This window comes from Mirounga angustirostris, unplaced genomic scaffold (genome assembly GCF_029215605.1).
Source record: "Mirounga angustirostris isolate CCGP_5_RB_7025 unplaced genomic scaffold, mMirAng1.0.hap1 SCAF_10, whole genome shotgun sequence".
In the NCBI taxonomy this organism is placed as follows: Eukaryota; Metazoa; Chordata; class Mammalia; order Carnivora; family Phocidae; genus Mirounga; species Mirounga angustirostris.
In genome coordinates, this window is record NW_026991718.1 from 79,011,226 (window position 1) to 79,038,809 (window position 27,584).

General features: G+C 47.5%; 1 protein-coding gene across 6 annotated transcripts in view; it reads right to left on the reverse strand.

The window, feature by feature from the left end:
- Positions 1 to 553: 553 nt before the first annotated feature.
- CHST10 (carbohydrate sulfotransferase 10) overlaps positions 554 to 27,584 on the reverse strand; it is a 30,114-nt gene continuing 3,083 nt past the window's right edge. Inside the window, exons 3-10 of one of the 6 annotated variants that reach the window (XM_045885178.3) lie at positions 24,144 to 24,268; positions 20,524 to 20,587; positions 19,511 to 19,605; positions 18,827 to 18,958; positions 12,050 to 12,141; positions 6,283 to 6,517; positions 3,896 to 4,001; positions 554 to 2,445 (exon numbers count right to left, since the gene is read on the reverse strand). In XM_045885178.3, coding sequence (XP_045741134.1) covers positions 1,908 to 2,445; positions 3,896 to 4,001; positions 6,283 to 6,517; positions 12,050 to 12,141; positions 18,827 to 18,958; positions 19,511 to 19,553 — 1,146 coding nt within the window. In that variant the 5' untranslated portion in view covers positions 19,554 to 19,605; positions 20,524 to 20,587; positions 24,144 to 24,268 and the 3' untranslated portion in view covers positions 554 to 1,907. Of the gene's footprint in view, positions 2,446 to 3,895; positions 4,002 to 6,282; positions 6,518 to 12,049; positions 12,142 to 18,826; positions 18,959 to 19,506; positions 19,606 to 20,523; positions 20,588 to 24,143; positions 24,269 to 27,584 lie in introns of all 6 variants that reach the window. The other 5 variants (XM_064572612.1, XM_064572611.1, XM_045885179.3 and 2 more) reach the window with 5 other exon arrangements.

Below are 27,584 nucleotides of genomic sequence, written 5' to 3' on the forward strand. Positions count from 1 at the left end.
AAATTAGGACTAACTTTAAGGCCTTAAATTCACAAATGTTATTCAGACTATTACGTTTCAAATAGAGAAGAGGTAATCAGCTAGGTAGGAAATGATTTTAACAAAACTTTGCTAAAACTTTATAGAAAAATAACTCCTGGGCGCCTGGGTGGCTCAGTTGGTTGGGTGACTGCCTTTGGCTCAGGTCATGATCCTGGAATCCCGGGATCGAGTCCCCATCCTGCTTGGTGGGGAGTCTGCTTCTCCCTCTGACCCTCCCCCCTCTCATGCTCTCTCTCATTCTCTCTCAAATAAATAAATAAAATCTTAAAAAAAAAAAAAAAAGAAAAAACTCCTGTTACAACCTTTGTGTGTCAGCTGAGGATGAAAGGCTACCACACCAGCCCGCCCTTCGTCATCGCTGCCAACCATGACACTTGAGCCTCGCTTCCCCTCCACAGTCCTGTCACCGGCCGCCAGCTAAGCAGGCCCGGGCTGCCCCTCCCTGTCGCCGGGCCTCGGGGCCCATGCGTGGCCCCGCAGCACCTTCCCTGGAACTGCAGCACATGACAGGTTTGGCACATATTTTTTATTTGCTTTTACTTTCACATTTACAAACTCAGGGAGCCATTTGGAGAACGGGGCAGTTGAGGCTGCCTGGAAGAAAAGCTGGGCTCGTGGGCACCGACCAGTCGGGCACCTTGGACTTCTCACTGGGAAACCTGGCCTATATCTCAAGAACCCTCACTGTCAGGCAACATCTGAAATAGTAGCTGTGGCCCACTCCTCTACGCCTGGAAGATGCCTCGGCCCAGGATTTTATTGCTGGTGAACGTGATTATCCAACTTATAGACCACGATGATGGCATTATCAGAAATGGGTCCAGTGGTGAGCATTTTGCGGAGACGAAAGGAAACTGCCATGCGTACACCGCACCAATCCTGCGGGGCCGGCCTGTGTGGCCCGGGTTGCCTTTGGCCGCGGGGGTGGGCTCCGGAGATGGGTCCCGAGATGGGCATTGTCCATCCCGACGGGACAAAGAGGCGAACAATCATCAGGGCGGGTGTGCTCAAACCCACAGCAGCTGGCGCGCCAGAACCCAACCAGCTCTCCCTTTCCCCATGCCCGTGTCCCTTTAAGGCCCCGCAAGATATTCCCTCTCTTAGGTGGAAAGAAATGTACACTCCCCTCTTTCCAAAGTTGCATCTCTTGGGCTGAGGGAGACAACTGTTTGGCAGGCGGTTCAGAAATACAGACTAGAGGCACCTAGGCAGAGATCCTGGAACGATGGACTGCCGAAAAGTACCCTCGGGTCACCTCTGAGTTTCACAGGAACAAAATCGTCCTGGGAAGAATGGTTTGCCTCTGTGATCATAGCAGCGCCAAGATGAAAGCCAGAGGTGTGATTTTATTACTCAGACTTGATCCTATATTAGCCCCGTGCGATTTTTGCAGACCATTAGCTTCTCCATCTCTCCTCAAAGTGCCGGGTGCCATTCTTGCAATCCTCAGTGATAGGCGGGAACCCCCCCACCTACTCCCCCCCGCCCCCCCGCCAGGGGAGCTGCCAGTGGATCTGCCTCTTTGACAACTGAGGGAAATGACTCCTCCACCATGTAATTTTTCTTCACGGACTATCAGACTACAAATGTTTAGTCCCTTTCCCCTTCTGAGGACAGTAAAGACCTAATGGCATTGATAGGAGAGGGGACCAAGGGGGGATCTGCCAGGGCCCTCAGTGCACCTTATGTCCAAACTAAGTTGTAACGGTCAGGGTCCAGCTTCATGGGCCAAGGCATGTCCAGGTCCATGGGAGGCTGCAGAATCTCCAGAAAGAGTGGAATGGAGGACAGGTCATTTCTGTGCTCACATCTCCCACCTGGTTAGCCTCTGGTCTAACAGATATTTGAATTCACAGTTCTACACGTTAGTTTAGCAAAAAATCTGGCTTCTGATACCCAAAGAGCTTAAAGTCCCCTTCAAAACGTGCATACAGGCGCCGGATGTCTCGTTTGCTGATGCCTAGAAAGTAGCGCTCCACCTTGGTTTTATTGTACACGGTAATGCCCGGAGGAATGGTGGGGTAGGACACCAGGTGGTCTATGCCAGCTTCCTTTAAGATGTAGGGGGCGTCGTCCTCCAGGGTCTCATGGTGACCGATCACACTGTACTTGATCTCACAGGGTGCGCACAATTCAACGTACGTCACCCAGTGAATGATGTGGTCCCCAAACTGAAGGTCCAGCCATCTGTGGTTTGGATCGCCCAGGTACCGTACAAAATCTTCGAACTGGATGCCCCTGGTCTCCGTGCGGTTCCGCCTGTATTTCCTAATGATGCCCGGGGCAATCTCGTGCCTGTACCACGGCTCAAAGCGGGGGTTGTGAACAAACTTATCCTTAAACGCAGAAATCAGTCTTTCGAAGGGATCTCTTACAATAAAAAACTTGAAGTATGTTTTCAAGCTAGGGAGAAAAATGAGGAGAACAAGCAGTTAGGCCGATGCCCGCCGGTGGCAACCAGGGTGAGGTGGTACGAGGGCAGAGTGCCTGCTGGAGCGGCAGTGGCCACGGTGGCTAGAACGCGCCCTCCAGGGAGGAGCGAGTTCCACGCACTTCTGAATCCACACAGCCGCCTCTGGAAGCAGAGTCTGTTACCGGCCCATCTCACGGGGAGGAAAGAGAGCCTCAGAAACCGTAACTGTCCCCGGCCACAGGACTCGTCGTCCCAGAGGGCCACCGTGAAGATACCTACTTAGCTCCACATATTCGAACATTTCACAACTTCAAGGGTGTCTGAAAGTCTTGTTCTCAGGCAGGAACTCTGAGCGAGGCAGGAGCAGTGGAGGCCAGAGGAAGTTACTTTAGGGGACCTCTGCATACATTCAGTTCGCAGATGCCAGGGAAGGGCCAAGCCAGAGCAGGGGGCAGGTAAGAGGAAGGGGGGGCGAGGTTGTGGCTGCAACTGGCGGGAAGGCGGCCCGGGGAGCTGCCAGCAGTGGGGGGTGGCACAGTGACAGCCATGTGACCGGCCGGTAACGGTGCCGACGGAGCAACGACGACACAGGCCACCGTAATTCCGGGGCCTACCTCACGCCAGAAACCGGCTCAGGGCTCTGCACACCTGAACTCGTCTTCGCTCACAAAAGCCCCATGAGATCAGCGCTCAGGCGGACAACAGGACCGCACTTGCCCGGGAGGCTCTCTGATCCCACATCTAACACCTGCGTTCTACAGGTTTTGCACAGACTGGGAAGACTCAATAACAGCACCAGAAGTAATGAGAATCAAATGGCTGAAAAGCAAGGGAGGTCAAAGTTCATCTGGTGCCTTGACATCTACTTGCTGCTCATGCGTTCGGATTCCTTCTGAGCCTTGTTCTGCAGGGTCATTTCAATTTACCAGCTAAGTCATTCTTAACATGCCCAGTGTCCACCCTTGCTGTGATCAGTGAGGTCTGACTCTGCCTGTGTTAGGTCCAGTCCCCACCACCTCTCCCCCCCGGGCAGCTACCATGGAAGAAGGTATAAGGCCTCTGGAAGAAAATAAAAAACTAAGTGGGGTTCCCCTGTAATCCACATCCCTTTCCTATGACCTAAAGGTCATATTCAGTAAGGAATCCATAAAACTTAACAGAACCAAAGCAAAACAAAAATGACTACTCATTTCTATTAAGAAAATTATGTAACCTTTGTTTTAATGGACTGTATGAAGGTAAGGGTGAAGACGTTCTGAAATTCTCATAAAGGTCTGTGAATTTAAATGCACTGAACACTGGGCATATGCTCAGCTGCCTCTTGCCAATGTAAACCAAAAGCCCCCAGTAGTCTTTGGAGCAATTTGAGATGGATGGCAAGGACAGAACTGAGCCCTGGGTTTTACCAAAATTCCCCTCCCCTTAGAAACCTACTCCTACCGCTTCTGAATTTCTGCATCGCTGAAGGAAGAGAGACGAGGGAGGCCATTCTTCTCATGGTCATGAACCACATTTTCGGGGATCTCTTCAATGGAAGGAAAAGCCCCTGGGAAGGAAACAAGGGAGGACAGGTTGGCTGCCTCAGTGCTACCCTTAAAGGAAGATGCCTGGTCTCTTAACTTGGGCCCCAAGTTCCCCACAAGCCCATCCCTTAAATCCCAGTTTAGGTCTCTGAATTCCAACTGCTTCTGCCAGTAGGATGAGAGAGGGAAGAAAAGCTTCTGGTAATCCATAAGCCAACTAGAGGAAACTGACGAGCGGGGAACAAGGGGGAGAAACACTGCCAATATCTATCCTGGCAACACACTTAAATTGGTAAAATCTGACATTTCAAAAAAGATCCCTGTGTGCTGAAAGGATTCCTAAAACGAGCAATACTCATCCTACTCTGAAACTGGGGGAAAATCCTAGAGGAGGAGGACCGTGAAACATACTGCTGGCTGATGCCCCATCAGGGGCCCATTACCCCCAATGGGCTTGGCTTTCTTAGCTCCACATCCCTAAGCCTAAGGTGGTTCCTAGGCAACCTCACCACATCCCAGACCGGCAAGTGGCAAAGCCGACTGGTGCTGGGAAAACCTGGCGAATGCTGTGGGAACAGTGTGATATAGCTGAGGCAGGGGACAAGAGGACAAAAGTGTCTAAGAAGGCAGGGCAGGATCAATGCCACAGCACCCAGGTCGGGGCTGCTGAATAGAACCTTGGGTGCACCCCATCCTCAGGCTGGTGGACGGGGCAGGTTTTTCATTCTCTTCTCAACTTAAGACAAATAGACACAAAACATCATTACCCATGAAGGTTCTAGCCAAGACTTCGTAAACCTTCCCATCCATCATTGTGTTAATCCTGTTGTGTTAGAGTCTGGCAGGGAAGGATCTCTGTTGGGCCATCTACTCAGTGGCCACTGGCTTGACTGTTTGATTTATCCCTTCCCCAAATGTAAGCACCAGTCCAGAACTCTGTGCTAAGTGCTACGGATGGCCAGGAAATAAGCAAGATGAACATCTGCTCTCGAAGGGATATTGAAAGAACCAGCTCTGAAGATTTGTACCTGGACCTGCTCAAGCACCTGTCCCCGTGCAGGTGTTCCCAGGGATGACTGAAGACAGCCACAAGGACCATCCTTTATTCTACGGCCTGGCAAACCTGCCCCCTTTTATCCTGCACTTGTAAATTGGTGTTTACTTCTTTAAAGTCTGATGCTTTGTACTGTGGTGGCAGATTTATAAGACTTTTGTGTATTTATTGTTTTAAATTTGATTTGTGACCTCATTCTTTGATGTCAAAAATCCAACATACAGTCAGATTACTCAAAAAGCACATTAATTATACACCGCACCGTAAGATGAGGCAAGTGTCTCCCTTCCCCCCCCCCCCAAACAACCATGAAAAGGCCAAATGAAGCAACCATGAAAAGGCCCACTGACCACCAACTCTGAGAGCAGTAGTAGGAGTGGTGGGCTGGAGGACAGAGACCGCAGGGCCACCTCCCACAGAGCTCTGAGGGCTGATTCCTGGTCCTGGAGTCACACTGCTGTCGACTGGAATTTTGTTCCTTTTGAAGCTGAAGTTAACAGACAGAGCCCATAATTATTTTGGACCAATTCAGGGTAATTGGAGTTTAAACAAACAAACATGGGATCTGAAAAGAGCAGTGAGTAATCAAAACCTGTAGAGTATGAGGTCACTTTTCAATGATCTAATTTGTTCCCAAATAAACATCCGATTTCCTGAAGCAAGTCAATTCAATCCTCTGAATATGGAAGCTCAGTGTAAAATAGGGATGCCTTCTTTCTAGCCAAGTGGCACAGAATACTTCATCTGTGGGTGAAGGGGCCCCCAGGCCCACCTGGCAGGGCTCCCCTCCCTGGCATGGGTGCAGGCCCTTCCTCTACAAAGGGGCAGCCAGGAGGCTAGTGAGTGTGGAGCCTCAACTTACCAGGACAGAGTTAACAACCAGTAAGACACAAGGCAATGCATCTGAAGAGAAGGAAAGGGATCAGCCTGGGGGTGGGGCAGGCTGCTTGAGACAGGAATTTTGCTCTGGAAAGTGAGGAGAGGAGATTCTGACCACAGGGAGGGCCCTCTGAAAACTTCAGTATCTAAAACTTTTAAGCCACCAGACTTTAAAGTACACCAACAGGGGGAACACAACAGAGAACCATCTATAAGGTTACCAGCCCTTCCAGGACAACTGTCCCTGCCTTTGGCTCCTCTCTGCTGCCCCCCTCAGCTTCCCCTGCCCAGGCCACACCCCTGCCCCCCCAACCCCCAGGGCAAACCCTGCTGTCCACCGACCACAGACATCCACCAGGCGCTGCACGCACCATTTAAAACGATCAGCACTTTCTTCCACTGGGTGTTGCCCACTTTAGGAGTCTGGCAGAAAAGAATCTTGTGCTTGTCACAGACAAATATCCGGTCCAGGACAAACTTGGAGACCGCTGTGTGTGAGAGATTCTTCAGAGCTTCATCCCTGCAGACGTTTCTGATGAGTTCCAGGCGCTCCATATAGACCAGGGGTTGAACAAGCCGGCTGTCTGAAAGCACCTTCCCAGTCGGCTGCAAGTAACAAGGAGGCAGAAGGGCCACAAGGGCTTTGTCAAGAGAAAACAGGAGTGAGCCCCGAAGGAGCCACCCAGGGAGGCCCTGCCCCCCGACCTGGTGCTGCATGCTGACACGCAGAGGGCGAGAACCAGAGCTGCCTCACAGGAAGAGCAGGACTCTGCGGGCACCATTCACCTTCAGGGGCCTGGGATTCATGCTACATGGATGGGCTGGACCAAAGCTCAGCCAGAGACGTGAGGATGTTTCTTCATCCTTAGTCGCTCAGACCAAGGTGCCTGCCACTTTGCTGACGGCAGGCATTAGGGCCCAGAGCGTCCTGGACACAGCAGGATACTTTGCGTTCTGGGATTTTAGTGAAGGCCAGTTTCGGCCCCATTCCTTCTCCCTAGCATTTCCCTCCACATAATTCTGAGTGTACGTTATGTGGACGATACCTGAGGACCAGTCATCTACACACGTGCTGTTCCGAAAATACTCCGGTATATGGGTAGAATGGTTTATTAACTAGAAAAATATACCTTAGGTCATTCGGTATGGGTTTTAAAAATGCCAAAGCCATTACTCCATCTCCTCAGTGACAAGCACGTGGTTACGCTTCTTTGCCGTGCAGTTTAAGGAGAGGGGAACGGGTGCTGCGTGGTAGTGGCGTCCGTCGTGCTGGAAGCGTGGCCACGGCGGGCAAGCGCTGGAGCACGTCGGCACTGGTTTCTGCCTGAGTCCTGCCACCAGGCGGGAAAGTCCACGTGAGCGCTGGGCAAAGGCTCTGATCCAGAAACCCCTGCCTGCCAGGAAAGTGGGCCTCCTGGAAGCGAGCGGACGCGGGGACCACGGGGACCGCAGGGGGCACGGCCTCCAGCTGGGTTTCTGAGGTTGGGGTGCAGGTTGCACAAGGGCACTGCTGCGGCTGCTTTTACCCTGTGACGTCGCAGTGCTGAAGTGTTTGTTTCGATCACCTCCGAGTTATCTGGAACAGGTCTCTCAGTCCTTCTCCCCCTCAGAAACAGTGTAATTTCCCACGTGTGTGTCGCTACGACGGTTCCTGTAGCCTTCACCTATGGAATACGACTCGAGTGCAAATACCGAGTCGTCGCTCTCCCTACAATGGCTCCAGCTGGCACGGAACATTGCGGAAAAGCCTGCGGCCCCCCACCCCACCCCTGCCCAACTGCCACTCTTTGTAGGCAACCCATTTTTAATACCTGGGTGCTGGTCAATTTTTTCAGTAATGTTCCAGCACATTACAAATTTTGCCAGGATAAGTTAGTGTGGGTTTCTCTGCTGATTTGCCTGGAAGGCAGGGAGTCCTTTCTACCTGCATCCTCGGCTCAGAATGTCCTTTTTCCTTGGGACACTTAGGCGGGGGGGAGCTCATGTGCCACAGTGGGTGGAAGTCATTTGAGGTTAGGAGGTGGGCAGGGGTTTATGGGTCAGAGTGCCCCACGGCTCACATGGATTTTGCCACCTGGTGGGAGGACTCCTTAGAACAGAAACCAGCGCCGATGTGCCCCAGCATTTGCTCACAGTGGCTACGCTTACGTTTGACAGACACCACTATGAAGTAGAACCCGCCCCCTCTGCTTACAAACAGTTTAAGAGGCATAATTATGCGCTTACTCAGGAAATGGGAGTCTTATACCATCTATTTGTTATACCTCAATGAATGTCTTTAAAAAAAGAAACATACAAAAGTTCTGACAGTGGTTGAAGAGAGATGGACTGCGATGGGCTGTAGTTATTTTTTTCCTTTTAATGCTGGATATTTCTTTAAAATACACGAGTATATCTTCCTTCTTCATAAAAAACTTGACTTAAAAATATCGGCTGTTTGGGGGGGAGCACCTAGAAAGACTTCTAGAAAGTTCTAGAAAACCGTTCCAAGTCCTCTGTGGATGATTTCTACCACATCTGGGCACTTTCTATATGCAAAGGTGGCTCTGCAAACACAGCATTTAATTTTGTCTCTCTTCCTTCAGCATGATCTTCACCAACTAAAAGCCACAACTCTGCCAAAACCCCCTCTGAATTTCCTTCCAGGGCGCACCTGTCCCTTTCTTACCAGCCATGGGCCCCTTCTCATCTTTCCTTCCTCCCCTTTTCTACAGAGTGACAGCCCCTATTTCCAGCCACTTCCTGAAGTGGCCTCAGGGCCCTTCCACTGCCCAATAAAGCAGAAATGAGTCAGTATGGTCGGCAAGGAAAGTAGACACAAAATGGGTTCAGCTGACTTTCCTTCTTACGAGAAAGCTGACTTAAAAAAACAAAAAAGATGAAAAAGCTCAAGTTCCAAATCATGACACATAGTCTTTGGGACTGCTTTAGAACCTAACACAATGAAAAGAGCTTTTGTTAACACTTGATTCAAAATTCTACTGCTCTGTCACTTGGCAGAATGAACTGTTTGACAAATATTTATCGAGTCTTTACTCTGTGCTTGGATGCAGTTGCAAGTGTTCTGTGGAGACACTGGGAAAGCCTCAGCTGAGGAAGAACGTGTGTGGCACTGTCCACGTACGTGTGTGTGTGTGTGTCTGTGTGTGTGTGTTTGTAAACGCAGAGGTGGGGGGGATAGGAGGTGAGGGAGACAGAGCGAGCAGCAGGAGTCCTCAATTACTTACTAACCCCTCCCTGTTCACATCATGGTGGAATGTCTGCCCACAGAGATCTCCTGGCTTTCCAAGAAGCAACCCAAAAGGCAGTTCTGAATAGTCTGTTCCTCCAACCCCACTCCTTTGGCCAACTCTAGTTGTGGCCCTTTTCCTCAGCATTTTGAAATGTTTCTGCTGCTGTTTATTATCTATTCATTCCCTTTAAGTTACACAGAACTTCTTCCCAAGAGTTCAAACCAGACAGTCCCCTAACTTAACTTTACAGAATGGACCAAAATGCCCTTTTATCTGTTAAAATGCACTAGAGTTTCCAGGTAATCCATTTATGGGGCAATTGTAAAACCAGTCCTCCCCCAGGGACTGGGTCAGTTACAAAATGGGGAGAAGGATATGGCCTTCCAGAACCCATGAGAACAAGAACACTGGAAATACTGGGACGATAGAGGTTTCCACACCACCACTCAGCTCCCTGCTCTTCCCTCATGGATCTGCCACAACCAAACTCCCTGACACACTTTCTCACGTGTTTGACTGAATTTCCTGGGTTTCCCTGGTGAAGGTTAAGTGTCTTGGGAATTCCTAAGGGCTACTTCCTGAGGTCAACACATTCTGGAAGTGAGAGTGGGCACCTGCAGACTTACTCAGCTCTGATCCTTCCTCCCGAGGGAGCATGTGCACGAGCCTGCCACACTGGCCCTTAAGCTTTCTGCTTTCATAAATGGAGTCTAATTTAACCTCATTCCCTCCCTGACCCCAACTCTTGCTCACTTATTGACATGGTCTCTCTCTCCTCTCCTCACTCTACTCCAATCACTTCAAACCTCAGATCTAACCTGGATTGCGGATGACACTCAAGAGGTGTGAATCACAGGGCAGCACCTACCTCCAAACAAGTTCTCTTGAGAAACTGCAGAAAAATCTCCCTCATTCTTAAACCTGTTTTTCTTCAAGCTTAAGCACTGTATATAAAGAAAAACCATTTCTCATCTAATTGTGCATATGGACTGGCATGGTTTTCTGTTTTCTTCCTTTGCAAATATACTAAACCAATTTTAATGACTGATACTGTTTTCCATTATTTTCCATTCAAATATTCAGCTATATTATGTACAAAATAAACTTTCTTTTGCAGTTTTTAAAAATTGAAGTATAAGCAAAACACATATTAGTTTCAGGTATACAAACATATTGATTCAACAGCTGCACAAAATAAACTTTAAAAGGTAAGCTACACAACCTGATCACATTTATAAGTCACCTTTCTTTTGGGAAGACAGATGCTGAGTTTAAACATCTAATGACTCCTGGTTTCAGAGAATCATGTCTGACCACTGTTTCCCACTCCCTTTACCTTGCATCTGAGTTTCATGAGCATCAAGGGGGCAGGGTAGCAAGAACAGGGGACAGAGGACATGTAATTCAAAGTCCCAGCCCACTACTTGCTGTCCCTGACATACTGGCTCTGTTCCTTGAGCCTCACACTTTCCAAATGCAAAATGAGAGTAAAAATACAGCTCAGAGGGCTGTTTTTGAGGACCAGTAAGATTAAAACCCAGCAAAGTCTTCTGTAGACCGCAAGGCATGTTCTGGTGCAGTATTTCCAACTATGATTACTGCCGCAGGCCCACGGTCTTGGCAGGAAGAGTGCTCCTCCGTCCCTCAAGAGTGCCCCCTGGGATGGTCACTTTTGTTCTTCACGAGCCTTGGCATCCTAGCAGCACCCTGGTCTCAGAGCACTGCATTCCTCTTACAAAACTCTCGCCCCACCTCCGTGGTATTCCTGATCCCAGTAACTAAACATTTATTTCCTTACCTCCTTCTATTAAGGCCACCCTTCTACTTCCTACAGGTTTTTCTGGTTTCCTGTCTCTGGGGTCCATCCACTCTCTTTCCTTGCCCCGGAAAGCCTCAACCTAAAAGCAACATTCCAGGCCTCCTTCAGGGAGTTCTGCAGACTTGACCCATCAATCAGTGTCTTGCAACCTGTAAACTCCAAGAGCACTTCACTCTGACCAGGTACACACTTTCTAGAATTTGCTGGGTTCTAATCTGTTGTCCTTACCCTGCAAATCAAGGACAGGAACTGTCTCTTTCTCCATGGCTTAATGCTGGGCTGATCAATGTCTTAAAGCTTGGTCTACCCATTTCATTCCTGTAGGCATACCTGCAACCCAAACTTTCCAGACCCAGAATGGGGGTTAGCAAGTGAGAGGGGGAATCTCAAGAGTGTGCCCCCCATCACGGCTGGGGAGCGATTAGGAATTTTTGTGTAAAAGGAGCCTGAGGAGAAAAAGTCAGAATATCAAGGAAGGTGAGCGCCAGGTAAAAGTAGGCAGCCTTGGGCCCTGCCACTAACTCCCACACGATTTGGGATGATTAGCCTTTTCCCTAAACTCTGTTCTCTCATCCATGCCATCCAGAGGTGAGATTAGCTGCTCTTCTGTCCAAGAACCCTTCTAACTTTAAAAGTCCATGATTCTGGGTCACAGACCTTTCCCCACCCCCTTGGTTTTCTCTTGACCTAGCCCAACATCCTTCATTCCCCTGGCAAGGCTCCTTCTCCACAGGCCAGGAACTCAACATAATCAACATTTACAGAGGATCCATGATGTACAAAGCACTGTGAGGAACATAAAAATCGATGTGACCATGTCACCTCCAAAGAGAAGCTAAAAAGATGAGCGGAAATGTGCCGAAGTAACACAAGCCACAACTCCACAGCAGCAGAATGGGATGGTCAGAGGACACTAGCTGATGGGAGCACAGAGGGCAGGCTAGTTCCACGGGATAGGGGTACCCACTGGGGCCAGAGGGGGTGGGGAGGGGCTGCCACAGCTCAGTTGGGAGGCAGCAGCTCTGCCCCCCTCCCCCCAACTGACCGAGTCACAGGGGACAGTGCCCTCTGTCTTGCGGGGCCCACCTTCAGTTCCTCAGAAAAGTGCTTCTCTCCGGGCAACTTCCCCGCATCCGGCACGGCTGTCAGGAACAGGAACTCCTGTTTGGCGCTGTATGCTAGGAGACAGAGAGGTTAAAGCGTCTTCTCATGGAGGAACAGACACACAGATCAGCGGGACAGAAGAGAGGCCCCAAAAATAAGCCCACACAAATATGCCGGACAGACATTTGACAAAGGTGCCAAATCAGTTCAGTGGAGGAGAGTCCTTTCAACAAATGGTGATCCAACTACTAGACATCTATAGAGAAAAAGAAAAAAGGAACCTTTACCTGACCTCACACTTTATTCAAGAACAAATTCAAAATGGATTAGCACTTCAATGTAATAAAACTTTAAAAAACATAGGAGAAAATCTTTGGAAAATATTTCCTTGTTTTCCTGACTCTAATCAAAATTTAAAACTTTTTACTCTGCAAAAGACCCTATGAAGAGGATGGGAAGACAAGCTACATGCTGGGGGAAAATATCTGCAAATCAAATATCTGACAAAGGACTAGTACCTAGAATATGTAAAGAATTCTCAAAACTTTACAGTAAAAAGAAAAAAAAAACCAATCCAATTAGAAAATGGGTAAGACATGAACTTACATTTCACCAAAGAGGATCTACAGATGGCAAATAAACACATGAAAAGATATTCAATGTCATTAGTCATCAGGCAAATACAAATGAAAACCACAACGAGATACCACTACACACAAAATAGCTAAAATAAAATATAGTGAAAACTCCAAATGCTAATGAGGATGCAGAGAAACTGAAGAACTTACACGGCTGGTGGGAATGCAAAATGGAATAGCCACTCTAGAAAATGGTTTGGTAGTTTCTTTAAAAACTAAGCATTCAACTACCATATGACCTAGTAATTGCATTCCTAGGCATTTACCCGAGGAAAATGAAAATTTATATCCACACAAAAACCTATACACAAATGTTTATAGCAACTTCATTTGTAATAGCCCCAAACTGGAAAAAAAAAACCCAGATGTCCTTCAACAGGTGAATGGATAAACAACAGTGGGACATCCATATGATGGAATACTACTCAGCAATAAAAAGGAACAAAGTATTGATACACACAGTAATAGCTAGATGAATCTCGAGGAAATTATGTTGAATAGACAAAACCAAGGCCAAAAGGTCATACGCTGTATATAATATTCTTAAAAAAAATATGGAGAGAACAGATTAGTGGTTTCCAAGGGGGGTAGGGGCCAGGGAAGGGAGACAGGGAGGGGAGGTAGGTGTGGCTATGGGGCACCTGGGTGGCTTAGTCGGTTGGGTGTCTGCCTTCGGCTTGGGTCATGGTCCCAGAGTCCTGGGATCAGGCCCTGCACTGGCTCCCTGCTCAGCGGGACTCTGCTCCTGCCTCTCCCTCTGCCTCCCCTCTCATGCTCTCTCTCAAATAAATAAATCTTAAAAAATAAAAATAAAAAGGCAACCCAAGGCTCCTTGTGGTGATGGAGATGTTCTGCATCTTAACTTTATCAATGTCAATATTGTGATTCCAACTCTGCATTATAATTCTGGAACATGTTACTATTGGGGTAAACTGAGTAAAGGGTACATAGAAATCTGCATTCTCACAACTACATATGATTCTACAGTGATCTCAAAATTAAAGGTGTAATTTTAAAAAACCAAGTTAGGGGCGCCTGGGTGGTTCAGTCAGTTAAGTGTCTGACTCTTGGTTTCGGCTCAGGTCATGATCTCAGAGTTGTGAGATGCGCTCAGCACAGAGCCTGCTTGAGATTCTCTTCCTCTGCCCCTTCCCCACTCCTCCCTCCCTCTCTCTCTCAAATAAATAAAATCTAAAACAACAACAACAAACCCAAGTTAGCAGTCAAGTTAGTATTTACACATTAGTTTAAAAATTCATGGGAAGTGAGATGAGACCAGACCAATCTTACAAAATGCTAGTCCAGAGTAATAATTTATAAAAAACTGCTTTGGGAAAAACCCTTGGGTAGAATTTGAAGATAATTTTCAGATCTCTACAATCAAAGAAACATTTACTTTCAAAATTCTGCGAATTCTAACAACAATTAGAAAAAGTAGATAGCAAAAAAAGCATAAAAATCGGCATAACGAAGCATAAACAAAGGCACATTTATTTCATTTAAAAAACCATCAAAACCTCCTCCTCTTGGATCAGGAACAGCAACAGCACACACTGGACCTTCCACCTACAGGGGTTTGCTACACCCCCCCACACCCAGGGCCCAGCCAGCATGCTGTTAGTGTGCACCCTGGCCTCGTGTCCTCCAAGTACAGACAACACTAATAATCCCATCTCCCCATCTGTTACACACTTTTGAGTAATTGGACTCCAATATAAACCTCTTTGCCACACACCTTTAGAAATGCCACTGAATTCTTTTGTCTGGACTATGTGTGATTTAAAACGCCATCCTAACCAAAGCTGTGCGCAGGAGCTGTTCTGTACTCGCAACAAGGTCAGGGAGCCCTATCTATAGTACGAAACAGACAAAGCATCAGTGCCCTAGGCCCCAGAGCTCTTGAATACACTCTGAGGACTCCAAGAGACCACGCTCTACCCATCCTCCTCCTCTGCAACTCTGTCATCTTTGAGCACTCACATGCTAACAAGAAAATGCACATTCTATGCTTGTCTGGTCACTTCGTGTTCTGACGGTGTCTTCTAAGATGAGCACTGCAATGCTTAGCTCTGCCCCAGGCTGAATGGGTTTTGCAGGATCCTAAACTTCCTTAATAACATTTTAGATGGGACAGTGTATCCTGAATTCTAAACAGCTGACTTATCAATGAATTTCTGAAGCAACCCATTTCCTATACTCAGAAGCACAGAGAACAGGCTTTGGCAGCCATGAAACATCTCATCTTCCAACACAACACACATCAGACAGTCATCCGCCAATTTTTATCATTTTTATGATTTTAAACTTCTTGGTATTTGCTTCCCCCCCCTCCCCTGGGCCCTAATTCAAATAGCTTCAAGTAAAACTGGTAACACAGTTTACATTTGGTTTTGTTTTTTTTCTGTTGCTCTGCTGACAACCATTTATTTTCAGCAGATGCTACTACCCCCACTATGATCAAAGCACAGTCTCTTTCCCCACCCTGACCCTTAGGAGCAAGCCTCCAGCTCCAGGATCAAGGATTCTGAGCCTATAGGTATCAGATCACTTTTGTTACAGGCACTGCTATATTTACAGTGCTTTATAAAATGTCTTTACATTTGCCAAGTGATGTACCACCTTGTTCTTCTAGAAGTGAACACATCCGCGAACCTCCCTGAGCACACTGTGCATCAGTCCCCAATGCCAGTCACCTCCCCATCACACGCTACGCAGAAGGCAGGCAAAGACATTCAAGGCATGGGCTCTGCCCTCAAGTAGCTTACAGCCAAGGTGAGGGGCTGAGTGGAGGCAAAAGTTTGGAAGAGGAAGCCGAACTAAGCTGAGAAGAAAAATCCGTGTCTACACATACACACCAGATTCACAAGGATATCGTTTTTCATTTCTAGTCTCACCATACCATATGCCATCAAATTCCCATCACTCAATGGGCTTTATTTCCCTGTGATACAGTCTAGTTATAACACCTGAACCTGGTTCCACATGACACTGAGGTTTGTTAACCAAGGATGAGTCATTGCTACAAATATCTCTATGGCTTCATTGCTGAGCTGAATACTACTTAAAAAAAAAAAGGTAAGTGAGGTTTCAAACAGCATTTCAAGACAAATCTCTTCCTATCAGTGTCAGTGGCAGAGAAATCATTAGGAACAGGTGGGTGAGAAGAAAACACACACGCCGAGCAACAGACTGGAACAGAGCCCTGCTTCCCAGAGGTCAGAGCCGGAAGGAGCAGCCCCACAGACACCGGAGTTACAGTTGGCTCCCTGAACACTGAGACCAACGATCTGCCATCTGCTTTATAGGAAACGGAACTTCATCTTTAGGAGACCGCCGTGTTATCAGTTGCTTCTTTGTGATGACACTTCATACTGGGCTTTTGGTTCAAAAACCAAAACACTGTGAACACGAGTGAAATAAATCCCAGCACCTGAGAAAAATCTCTTCCAGCCACACGTTTACAAACCTCTTTCAGTTTCCTGTACAGCTCCAAGATCCACCAGGGGGGTTTAAATGCCTTCCTAGACAAAGGGGCCCCCTAAGGCTAAGTGACTGTAGCCATCAAACCACAGCCCTAGAGGGGCAGGCGATGCCCTCCCGGACGGCGTCCTCAGAGGCTGTGTGTTTAACTTCTCAGGGGAGCACCTCCATCCCTACTCCATCACCCAGATTGGTAAGACACCCTGCCTGTGAGCTCATTTCCTTCATTCAGAACTCAGCCGGTGAACATCCATCTTCGTGATCCCAACCAGGAACGTAGAGACAATTAGATAGTTTCTGTGTGCTCAAGGAAGGCTGGGTTACAATTTGAGCCTGACAACAAAGGCTTCTCACTCTAAGTTTCCTGCACAGTGTGGGACTGACACTGTCCTCACTTCCTGGAGGTAGGAGAGGGGCAGTGGGGCCAAGCATGCTCTGAGGTTCACACCAGAAGTTGTCCGCACCACTGTGCTCCCATTCACTAACCACAGCAACCACACCAAACATCCAAGGGTGTAAGAGCTATTTGCTGAGCAGCACCCAAGACGACCACAGATCTTTCCTCCAGGTTTAAAATCCTAAAGCTTTTCATCTTTCCCAGTAGGTTTCACCTTCTATGCCTCTTAACTGTTTGCTCCACACTTCACAAAACCCTCTAGAGCTTCTACACTTTCCTGAAAATGTTCAGCTTAGAACTTGCCACATCCTAGCAGAATGACACGTCGCTTATCAGATACCACTGAGGAATGCCATGCTCTTCAGAGGCTACTTTGCCAGAGGACATTACAATTCAAAGGGCACACATCTCAATTATTTTTGGTGGAAGTCTCATAAAATACATTAGCTATACTCATAGTTTTTGAAACAAAGTAAACTATTAACCATTTAACCTCATGACTTGCCTTTGAAGTGCCTTCCTTACCAGGAGGTGACATTTAAGGGAAGCAGAAGTAAAACGTGTGGACTTGTTGTAACAACAGATTCATATTCTTAGCAGCTACAGCTCTTTCTACATTTGCAGTTCTCTAGAGGTGCGCTCCTAGAGATTCTAACTCACTTGGTCTCTGGTCGGGCCAGCAGAGAAAAGTTTACAAAGTCCCGCAGACAGTTCTAGAGTGCCACGGGGTGAGAACCACTGCTCTTACTCTTGAGGAGGGACCTCCGTCAGAGGTAAGTGGAACTGGACTGGAGCAGCTGGAGAAACAGCTAAATGGTCAAGCGGAGATCACAGTGTCAGACTCCAACAACCCCCTAGATTCGGTGCCTGCTGTCCTGACAGAGGCCCCGGTGCCTGGTGGGAGCCAAGGGGGAGCCATGATTGTCTGTGATTACCCACAGTGCTCTGTGATACTCCTGCAGTTAATGCTGCCGTCCCAAGGCTGTAAGAACCTCTCAGGTCCTCACAAGAGCTCCTGGAAGGTGGGGGTGGTACCTGTAATGATGGCCTGTCGGGCTTGGGCACAGAGGAGCTGAGTTACTGAGTGGAAACCCTGGATCTGAGAACCAGCTCTTGGGGCTCATTTCAGGGCCTCCCTCTTTGGCCTGCACATCTGCCTTCCAGCCTTGTTGTTCCTCTACAGACAGCATGGGAGAGGGAGAGAGAATGAACGGGAGCATTCGGCCCCCAGGGTGGGGCGCTGCGCAGCCCTCGGCACAGCAGGGAGCTCTCTGGGCTGCAGTGGAGCCTGGAGCCTGCTGGCCCCTCAGAGGGCACCGTTCGTGCAGCTGCTGGGACAAAGTGGGGAAAACTGCTGGAATGGATGGACACTCTCCTGGTCCCCCCTTCCTAAGGGCTGCCGCCTGCAGGAGAATGTGTGAAAGGTTGTACAGAGTGAAGATGCTGTGCACACCCACATTCGCAAGCATCCTCCCTATTAGGCAAACATCATCAGGCCAACCTGAAGCTGCTCATGAGCCTTTTCAACATCTCCCGTTTGTCTTGCCTCACTTTGCCATGGAAGGAGTCGCCTCAGGGTTCCAGGCAACCTCACAGATCAGAGAGCCTCACTGTACTCAGGTCAATCTTGGGAGCTGTCAGAGCATGTCCCTTTTGTAGGAAAAAAACCACTAACGCCTAGGTAAGCAAGTCAAGGGCATAAACTACAGTAAGTTCTTCTGAATTTGGGTTTGGTGCTCTTTGTACATCTTCATCTGAACACCTACATCATCAAGTCAAGGGGAGTTACCTCAAAGACTACCAGACACAATATTTAAATCACCTTCCTCCCAGTGAATCGAAGGTGACTTTCAAACGCACGGCTACCAGCATGCAGCACCAACTAGAACACAGGGATGCTGGTCAATCACGGCAGCGTCTCATGATGACACCAAGCAGGGCGAAATCCCAAGCCTGGGGCCCAGGAGATGACCTAGCAAATGGTATTGCTGGGAAGAGGCCACCAAAGAAGCCCACAGAGAAAGCATGCTCCACCCACCCCCAAGGGAGATGCAGGGAAGACACTTTTGTCCTTTTCCACCTCCTCTTCTGCACCTCTGTAACATGAACGAATTGGACGCCATGACCTTCGAGGTTAATGTTCCTTCGATCGTGTGACAAAGGTCATCCGTGCATATACCCAGAAACAATACCACAGCATTGTCTGGATTAGCTGAAATCCATTCCACAAGGAAGCATACCTACCATCGGGGTCTTTAAAGGTCAACGTGATAAATTTGCTAGCCACCATGAACATGAAAATCACCCAAAAGCATGCGGCCAACAGAAGCCACTGGTGGTGCATGTTGTCAAATGTCAGCCATTCAGTAATTCTTCCTGGAAAACAAAAGTGAGACGCCCCTGGTGCTTATAAATAAATCAATTAAACATAAAGTAATAAAAAGAACAGGTGGTTTTAGTTAACAGCATCAATATGAATATTTGAAAAAAATTTTCTATTGATACAGGGGTATGTTGACTTCGTACTTAAATTTTATTCTTAATAATATGAAGTTGTCGATCTGGTAATTCAAACAGATTTAAAACACTCTAATGGAGAGGAGCCATTTCTGTTTGTTTTTGGAATACACGATAAGATTTTGCTTTTGTAGATTTGCCTCGTAACTCCTTTCTGGCCCAAGCGAACATCAAAACATACTCCTGGTACCCAGCAATAGCCAGTGCCTGGAAGCAGGAGGGCAGAGGGAGTCCTCCAAGGGTCAGACCTTGGCTGTGGTAATTTGTGGAGGGCAGAAGCCATACTGAGGCAATTACAAGCAGGCCTTGTGTAAAATCCTGACATGCTGACAAGATAGATGTAGCCACACCTACAGAATCTCTAAAACAGTGCAAATGAACACCGGGGCTTCTCTGTCTCCATTCACTTGCCTGCAAGAGTCTGCGCAGAACCTTGGGGGTGGGTGTTTTTCATGCTGTCACTGCCCGGGAGTGATGCAGGGCATGTCAGTCCTCAGCAGGTCATGCTGCAGGGGACACATAAAAAGCGGGGAAGTCACAGTCAATTCTTGGCAAGAGAGACAAAAAAAAGAGTGTGTTTCATTTCACCTTTAACATAGTGCTTCTTCAAGCCAAACCAAACCACTTAAAGAGACCATGCTGGGTTGGGTTGGTTTCCACTAGCTGAATGAGGCCATCCATCACTCCTGGGCAGCAGGGAGAACTGGTCCCCTCAACAAGGTGCTGATGACATATGATTTCAGACAGCTTCTGAATGCTGGATGGGACAGAGCTCTGTGGGGACCCAGGTAATCAACTTTCCTCCTTGTCTCAACAACAATTACCTCCTAGAATCTCACTGGAACCAGGCATCTGAAACCTGAATTCCCTCCACCAAGTGGTTATCCAGCCTATACTTGAATCTATCCTGTAATGGGGAGATGCAGCCTGTACATTTACTGGGTGGTTTGGGAGCCACCCTCTGTCACCTCACGTGCTCACACATTAGACCCAGTGTGTTTCCTGAGGTCTTCAAACAGGGTTGCCAGATTAACTAAATAAAAATGTAGGACACCCAGTTATATTTGAATTTTAGATAAACAATACAGTAGTCTCCCTTATCCACTTGGATCCTTTCCAAGACCTCCAGTAGATGCCTGAAATCACGGATAGTACCGAACCCTGTAGATTGTGCTTTTTCCTATACATACTATGGGAAAGTTTAATTTATAAATGAGGCACAGTAAGAGATTAACAATGATAATAATAAAATAGAACCATTATAACATACCATAACAAAAGTTATGTGAATGTGGACTGTCTTTCTCTTATTGTGCTGTACTTACCCTTCCTGTGATGATGTGAGATGGGAAACTGCTTATGAGATGAGCTGCAGGGAGGGCAATGACGTGGACACGGGGGCATAGCATTAGGCTACTACTGACCTGACCATTCGTCAGAAGGAGGATCATCTGCTTCCGGACCGCGGCTGACTGCGGGTAACTGAAACTATGGAGAGTGAAATCGCAGATAAGGGGGGACTATTGTGAATGTCTTAGTAGAAGTATGTCCTAAATATTATATGGGACATACTTACACTTTAAAGAGTGATTTGTTGTCTGAGTTTCAAATTTCACTGGGAGTCCTGTATTCTATCCAGCCACATTGCCCAACACGGGGCATACCCACCCCTCTCGAGCTGCCTGAAGCTGGCCTGCCTGAGTTGAGTCTTCCTTTCTCCCTCAGTCCTGCTCATCTGAGGCAGCACGGCACAAAGAAGAGTGCCTAGATATCCCCACCACTCACCAGCTCTGTGACTCAGCAAGTCACTTAACCTTCCTAAACCTTGATTTCCCAACTCTGAGACAAGGCCCTCCTCCTTCCAGGGTGGTTGCGAGAATTAAAGGGCCTGTAGCCGTGCCCCTATAAACATAAACCAACCCTCTCTGACTTTCCAATTTGATCTGCAAACAGCCTTCTAAGTCTAGTGGCCAGAAATGAATGCGACAGCATGGTCTGCCCCAAGAAGAGGGGAAAAGAAAGGCAGACTCATCCCAGGGGGCTCAAGTTCCTAATTCTTCTCTTCCAGAGATAAGTGAGGCACAGACTGTGCCCGGCAGCATAGGGATACAGAGGGACAGTGATACTCCCAGAGGGGGTCCGTCCCCATGGGTCAGTCACAGTGAGAGCACTCCACTGAGAAACCCCAACTGCAGGCCTTTTCTAGCAGAAGGGCAGAGGGGCAGAGGGACCAGTGTGGACAGGGGAGGGAGTAAAGAGAAAGGAGACAAGTACCAGGCAGGAGGTATGCAGCCAGAACAGAGGGGTATTTGTTCCTTTGGACCAGTTTTCAGGAAGCCTCAGAGGCTGAGGAACATTCTGGGTGCTGAGTGGCCTGGGGCTTGCAACCCATGCTTTGCTAAGAGAAGTGCTGTGGACAAGCGAATACGGAGGAGGGGAGCCACCTGGGGCTGCCTCCCTCACACAGGCTTACTCTGCAGAGCAAGAGAACCTCTCGGCGCTGCTCGCTCATGGCGCCCTGCTCTGCTCAGACCTAGGCTTCCAGCCCCTGAGCACCCTCCTGGGCATCAAGGCGGCACTTGGGAAGGTTTTATGGCTTAAGAATCTAATCTTTCCAGTGGGAACTAGTCTTCTGAAGGGATTTAATTTGAGTGTGCCCACTGAGCTCACCTCTACATAAAAGTAGGGAGATGATGAATAAACAGCCTTACATGAAAATGAAGGGTCGTATCATCTGCTCTTCAGGAAGCTAAGTGGCTCAGGGATAGGATTTCTGCATCTGGGCTCGTTGAGACGTGAGAGCTGCATTATCCTGAGGCCATGCCTGCCTTCCTAAGGCTTGGATTTTAATTTCAAGCCAGGAATGCTTTACTTTTTCACCCAGGCCTGGGGTCAGGGGGTGGGGGTCGGTCTAATTCTCTTCTCCCAGAAAATTTTCCCAATTTTCACATCTGTAAGGATAAAACCACCACTGCATACCTACCAGTGTGTTGTGAGGTCCCCCTGAGACAGAGCCTGCCAAAGTACCTCCTCTACAACTTACAATCCACCAGCCAATGTCTTCTTTCTGATGGGGAATTTTACTTCAAACACGTTCAACTTTGAAAGTGACTTCAATTAAACCCCTATTGAACTAGGACATCTAGAGTGCCCCTTGCTGCTCTGAGCCTGGCCGCCGCACTGAGTTGGGAGAAGGGAGGTCTGCAAGGCCCCCACCTCCCTCTCATCCCTGTCACAGCCCACCTGGACTGGGCAGGGACAGCCCAAGACACCTGGGACCCTGATGAGGGCTGCAGATGTGGAAAGGTTCATGTGCATAAGCCCTAGGCCCTGCCAAAAAATGTTCTCTTGAGAAGAGGAGTATAAAGTCACAGGCCCTCACCAGTGTCTTGGGTAGAGCCGCCCAGACTAGACTGAGGTCTGACAATGACTCTGTGTCCTGCTGCAGGTCCCTCTGCAGGCCACAGAGCCTAAGAGAGGTCACTGTGAAAGGAAGCTAGGGAGGGAGCGCTCTCTGCCAGCCAGCGGGCTTCTGTAAATGGGAGGTAAGCAGGGCTGGCTCCCCTCCCATGCACAGCAGAGGAAGAGTCAGCTCTCCCTGACGCCCACACTGTTGGAACCCCCTAAAGCCTCTCTCCATCACCCCACCTAGTTTCACATCCTGCACTGCACCTACTACAGCCTGTTTTCACTCGTTCACCATCTGCCCCCCCCCAGTAGAATGTAAGTGCCCCTGAGTACACCAAGGACTAGAATAGTGCCCGGCATTCAGTAAGACAACAACCATTATTTGCTACAATAATGCCTACATCCACCTAGAAACTTATTAGGAAAACTCAGGAGAGATGAAAGGTGTTTCTGAAGGCACCTTTCCCAACCTTCTACCCGAGACTTCCCAAACTCTTTAAAGGTTGAGGCCCCCAATTTCAACAACCTCAAAATATTTCTCCAGTATCCACATAAGAGTAGTTATGTATTTGATACCTATTACCTGAGACTAGAAAACAATTAAAAGCTACTAGGACTTCAGTATTACTTGAAAATAAAATTATATTTTATAAATTACAGCACTTAACATGCATTTGAACAGATATACAACTTAAATATACTGACTCAGGGGGGTGGTTAAGAAATCTCATTGGAGTCCAAAAATTTTTTTTAAATTTTAAATAAAACTCTGTGCTGAAGGGCAAGCCAATTACAGAGATCCAAAATGTCAATTTATATCCGTAAACAAAAAGGGCAAGTTGCAAAATTGAATGTATGATCCTCTCTGTAAAAAAGTTATATATGTGAATGTACATGATTATACACATATCCAAACACATATATGCATGTAATGCACAGACTAAAATCTTGAGATGACGAAAGCAGTTATTTTTTGCTTTGTACACTTAAATATTAAAAAATATTTTTGCAACAAACATGTTTCCATTTTATAGTAAAAACTAATAAAATATAAAAGATGCCACTTACATACATGTCCCCTGGTGTTTTTATTTCTGTTTATTTTTTCTACCTGACCACTACTGACTGCAGTTTCCTTACCACTTGGTAAAGTGTGGGAAAGGGAGAAAATGGTTAAGTGACAAAATCAACATGTATCTGAATATTTAATAAATACACCTCTGTCTTCATTAGTTTTTGTTTTTGTTTTTTAATTTTATTTATTTGAGAGAGAGAGAAAGAGAAAGAGGGAGAGCACGTGTGGGGTGAGGGGCGGAGGGAGAAGCAGACTCCCTGCCGAGCAGGGAACCCGACGTGGGGCTTGATCCCCAGGATCATGACCTGAGCTGAAGGCAGATGCTTAACCGACTGCGCCACCCAGGAGCCCCTGTATTCATTAGTTTTTATTTAGCTTTTAAAAATGATTTAATATTTAAAACATAAAGTGCAGAGACTAATACAAGAAAAACAGATTCTTGGCTCTAATAGTTTTGCTGTACTTACTTGAGTGTTCTTAAAGGAAAGGAAGTGTCAGAAAAATAAGGCTGGGGCCCCTCTCTGCCCCCACCTGGCTCTTGGCCCTGCACCCCAGACTTACTCCTCCATCAGGAAGGAGGCCTCTGACAGAAGCAGCCGCAGGGGTTTGGAAGGTGGTCTTCTTCCCTGCACACAGGAAGGCGGGCCGGCTGCAGAAGAAGGTAGGAAAGTGTGTTCACCCAGGGCCTGAAAGGAAACAGTGCATTACATATGGATGCTTTCTAGGGAGGCCCCTGCTGGGCGGGGAAAGCCTGGGGTGGAGAGATGCACTATTTTTAAGCGCCTACCTTTTCTTCCTCGTGGTCGTAGTGAAGAAATTCATAAATTACACACAGACTTAAGAGAAAAAAGCTGTTGAGGAGAAAATTTAGATAAACCAGGACTTGTTCTCTGAGTCATGTGCTATGTGCGCCAACCAGAACCAGTAAGACTAAAGCTTGGTCCCTCTCAAGTACCCCTCCCCTCTACAGTTCATAACATACGACACACAAACACAAGTAGATGTGTATCTGCATATACTTTTAAGGACACAATAACCTAAAAATAATTATTTGCCAACTTCATCACGAAAAGGTATATTCATCCATCCAACAAAATAGGTGCCAGGGATACGACCCTGAGTCCCAAACCAAATACATATGCACAGTTTATTTCCTCATAGAGCCTGCCATCTAACCCACATGCATCAAAGAGTCTATCCCAGAAGTGGTGTGAGGTGGAGACATGGCTCTATGAGAGGAAAATACAAAAGACAGAACCTGGGTGGAGAGGTCAGCAGTTATGTAAGGAGGTCCCCGGGGCCAGGGGACCAGCAGGGAATGGAGGCCCTGGGGGTTAGGCAGGAGAAGCCAGGGGCCCTTGAGTAACTAAAGGAAGCCCCAGTGGCTGGAGGTTCCAGATCAACGTTAGAGATGAGCAAAAGCAGCTATGGTCAGAGAACACTGCATCTTATAGAGCATTTATGGAATTTAGCTTCACCTTGTCAGCAATGGAAAGTCACTGAAGAGAGTTTTCCATGAGAAGAGGGGTAGCAGTGTCATGATTTGATTTAAATTTTGAAGCTATTCTTCCGACAGCACAGTCAAAAATGTAAAGCACTATCCACTTGGTCATTCCCCAGCCTCAACATCATTTCCACAAGTGCAGCAGGAATGTTCTAACACAGCTAAGTGTTCTGCATCACCACCTAGACCTACCCTCCTAGATGATGACGACCACCACCGCCACCATAATCATCATCATCACCATCACATCATCATCATCATCTCCGTCAAGGTCTCTAAAAACCAGCACATTAACGCGTACGATCCACAATATCTGACAGGTTGGGTTTTCACGAATCCTGAAGACTAGGGGTTCCAGTTAGCCACAGCATAGCATGCTTCTGCTTTGGAAGTTCATGCACTCTGAATCTAGGTATGCACCTAACAATGGCTGACTCTACGTTTAGGGCAGTGCTTCCACCCCTGGGTGTACATTAGAATCACCTGGGGCGCTTACAGCACTGCCCTGGGCCCCAAGAACACTGAACCCAAGACAACACATATCGCTGGAGATGGATCCAGGGCTTGTTTTAAAAGCTCTGCACAGGATTCTAATGAGTAGCCAGGGCTGAGAACTGTTGGTCCAAGCCCCCAGCCCTTTAAAATGCAGATTCTAGGCATGCTGACATAGTAGCCATTCTCCTACCACCTCCTTCCATTATAAGAATGAAAACTAGCAGCAAAAGACTATCTGTCAATTACCATCCATTGATGCTTTGAAAAAACAGCTTAAAGAGGTTTAATTAGCATCAAAGACCTCCAGCATTGTTCCCACTTACTCTTCTTTCCAGCCTTCCTACCTATAGGTAATTAGACTCTGTAGAATTAGGATTTGGTCTGACCTTGGAAAAATTACCATAATTTGCCCTTTTTGTTTAAACAAAATGAAAGGCATTCCAAATTCCCTTAGGCCCAGGTCCTCTAAGCCCACCCCACTATCTGCATCGTTTCCCTGAGTACACCAGTTCTCCATGGGGTTTGCCTCCTGTACAAGGATGACACCCTCAAGGTTCACGACTTCTGTGTGCAGAGAGACTGGGGCCTGAAATCAACAGTCCTTCCCCCATGGCTCTGCCAAGGGCCACTGCTCTCCCTGTAGCCTGGTGACAAATGGCCTTTAAAAAGCCTGACATTTTCTGTAATTAACTCTCCTTTGTTTAAGGAGCCAAGGCAACTCCCAAGTTGCCTCTTGCAGCTAATGGTGGCAAATCTGAGTGTGCCCCAGGCCCCCGGTGGTCACGGTGTGCTGCCCTGAACTGAGCCCCTGGGCCCCCAGGAGTCAGCATACCCATCTTCAGAGCTTTCCTATTTCCAGTCATTGAAGGAGATTTTCACTTGCAGATGTCAGGTTCTGAAACCAAGCCAGAGGGCTGGACTCTTAGAAAACCCACAAGTCAGAACTGGTGGTTAAGGTGACTTCCCTTCTTATGGGGAAAGCAGAGTTAGGAAAGCAAGAACACAGCTGAACTTACCAGAAATCTCAGCCTTTTTTATTTATTTTTTTCCTCTAAACTGAAAGAAAGACAGCACACATTTTACATGTTTGTAAAGACTAACAATGGGTTTGGTATTATTACCATCTTCTGGTACAAATTCTCTCTCCCCTGCGTTTTCAGAAGATGCTTGTAAATCCATTTTGGTCAGCTGCCAATATTCCTGCCAGTGGCTTTTCCCTGTGTTTGAGCTGTCCTCCAAAAGCACAAAACCTTTCTGGGTTTGTGTGGAAGAGCTTGACTTCCACCTGCCTTGTTCTACTTTTGCTATGCATACTCACTTATTAAAGGTTCTGAAAAGTCCTGTGGTAAATAAGCCCCTTTAACTCTGTTTAAATAGCTTTTTTCCAAATGTCTTTCATTCATTCAGCAATACTGACCAAGTGCCCACTTTGAGCCCGGAGTTGTTCTAGGCCCTGGGGATATGGCAACATACACTCCCTGCTCTCATGGTGCTTCTATAGAGGCGGACAGGGTGATAAACAAATAGAGCTATTAATATATATGATCACACCAAGTGTGAAGGGCCACGGTTAATAACCAAGAAGGGTAAGGGGAATCTTGAGAAGAAACGGAACAGAGTGAGGGAAATCATGCAGCACCTGAGCCAACAGCTTGGTCGGTGTCCCAGTGTCCCTCATGCCGAGTGAGCTAGAGGTCTAGGAAGTGGCCCAGATAAAGAATCCTGTCAAGGGTCCTTTACTGAGCTGGAAACTCCTGGATCCCCCACCCCCATCACATACATATCCCAGGGAAAGGACCATGTGTCCAGTGTTCAGTTTTTAACATTCATTCAAAACACAGCCAGACACTAAAGGAAACTTCACAAAAAAAACCCTGGTAATGCACAAGGAGCTGGTAGCCCTGGTGGGGATTAAGTGGAAGAAGTGAAACTCAGTAGCTAAGGGCTGGAGCAACCAGAAACATTCTACAATCAAACCTTCCATATCTTTGGATTTTGAACTA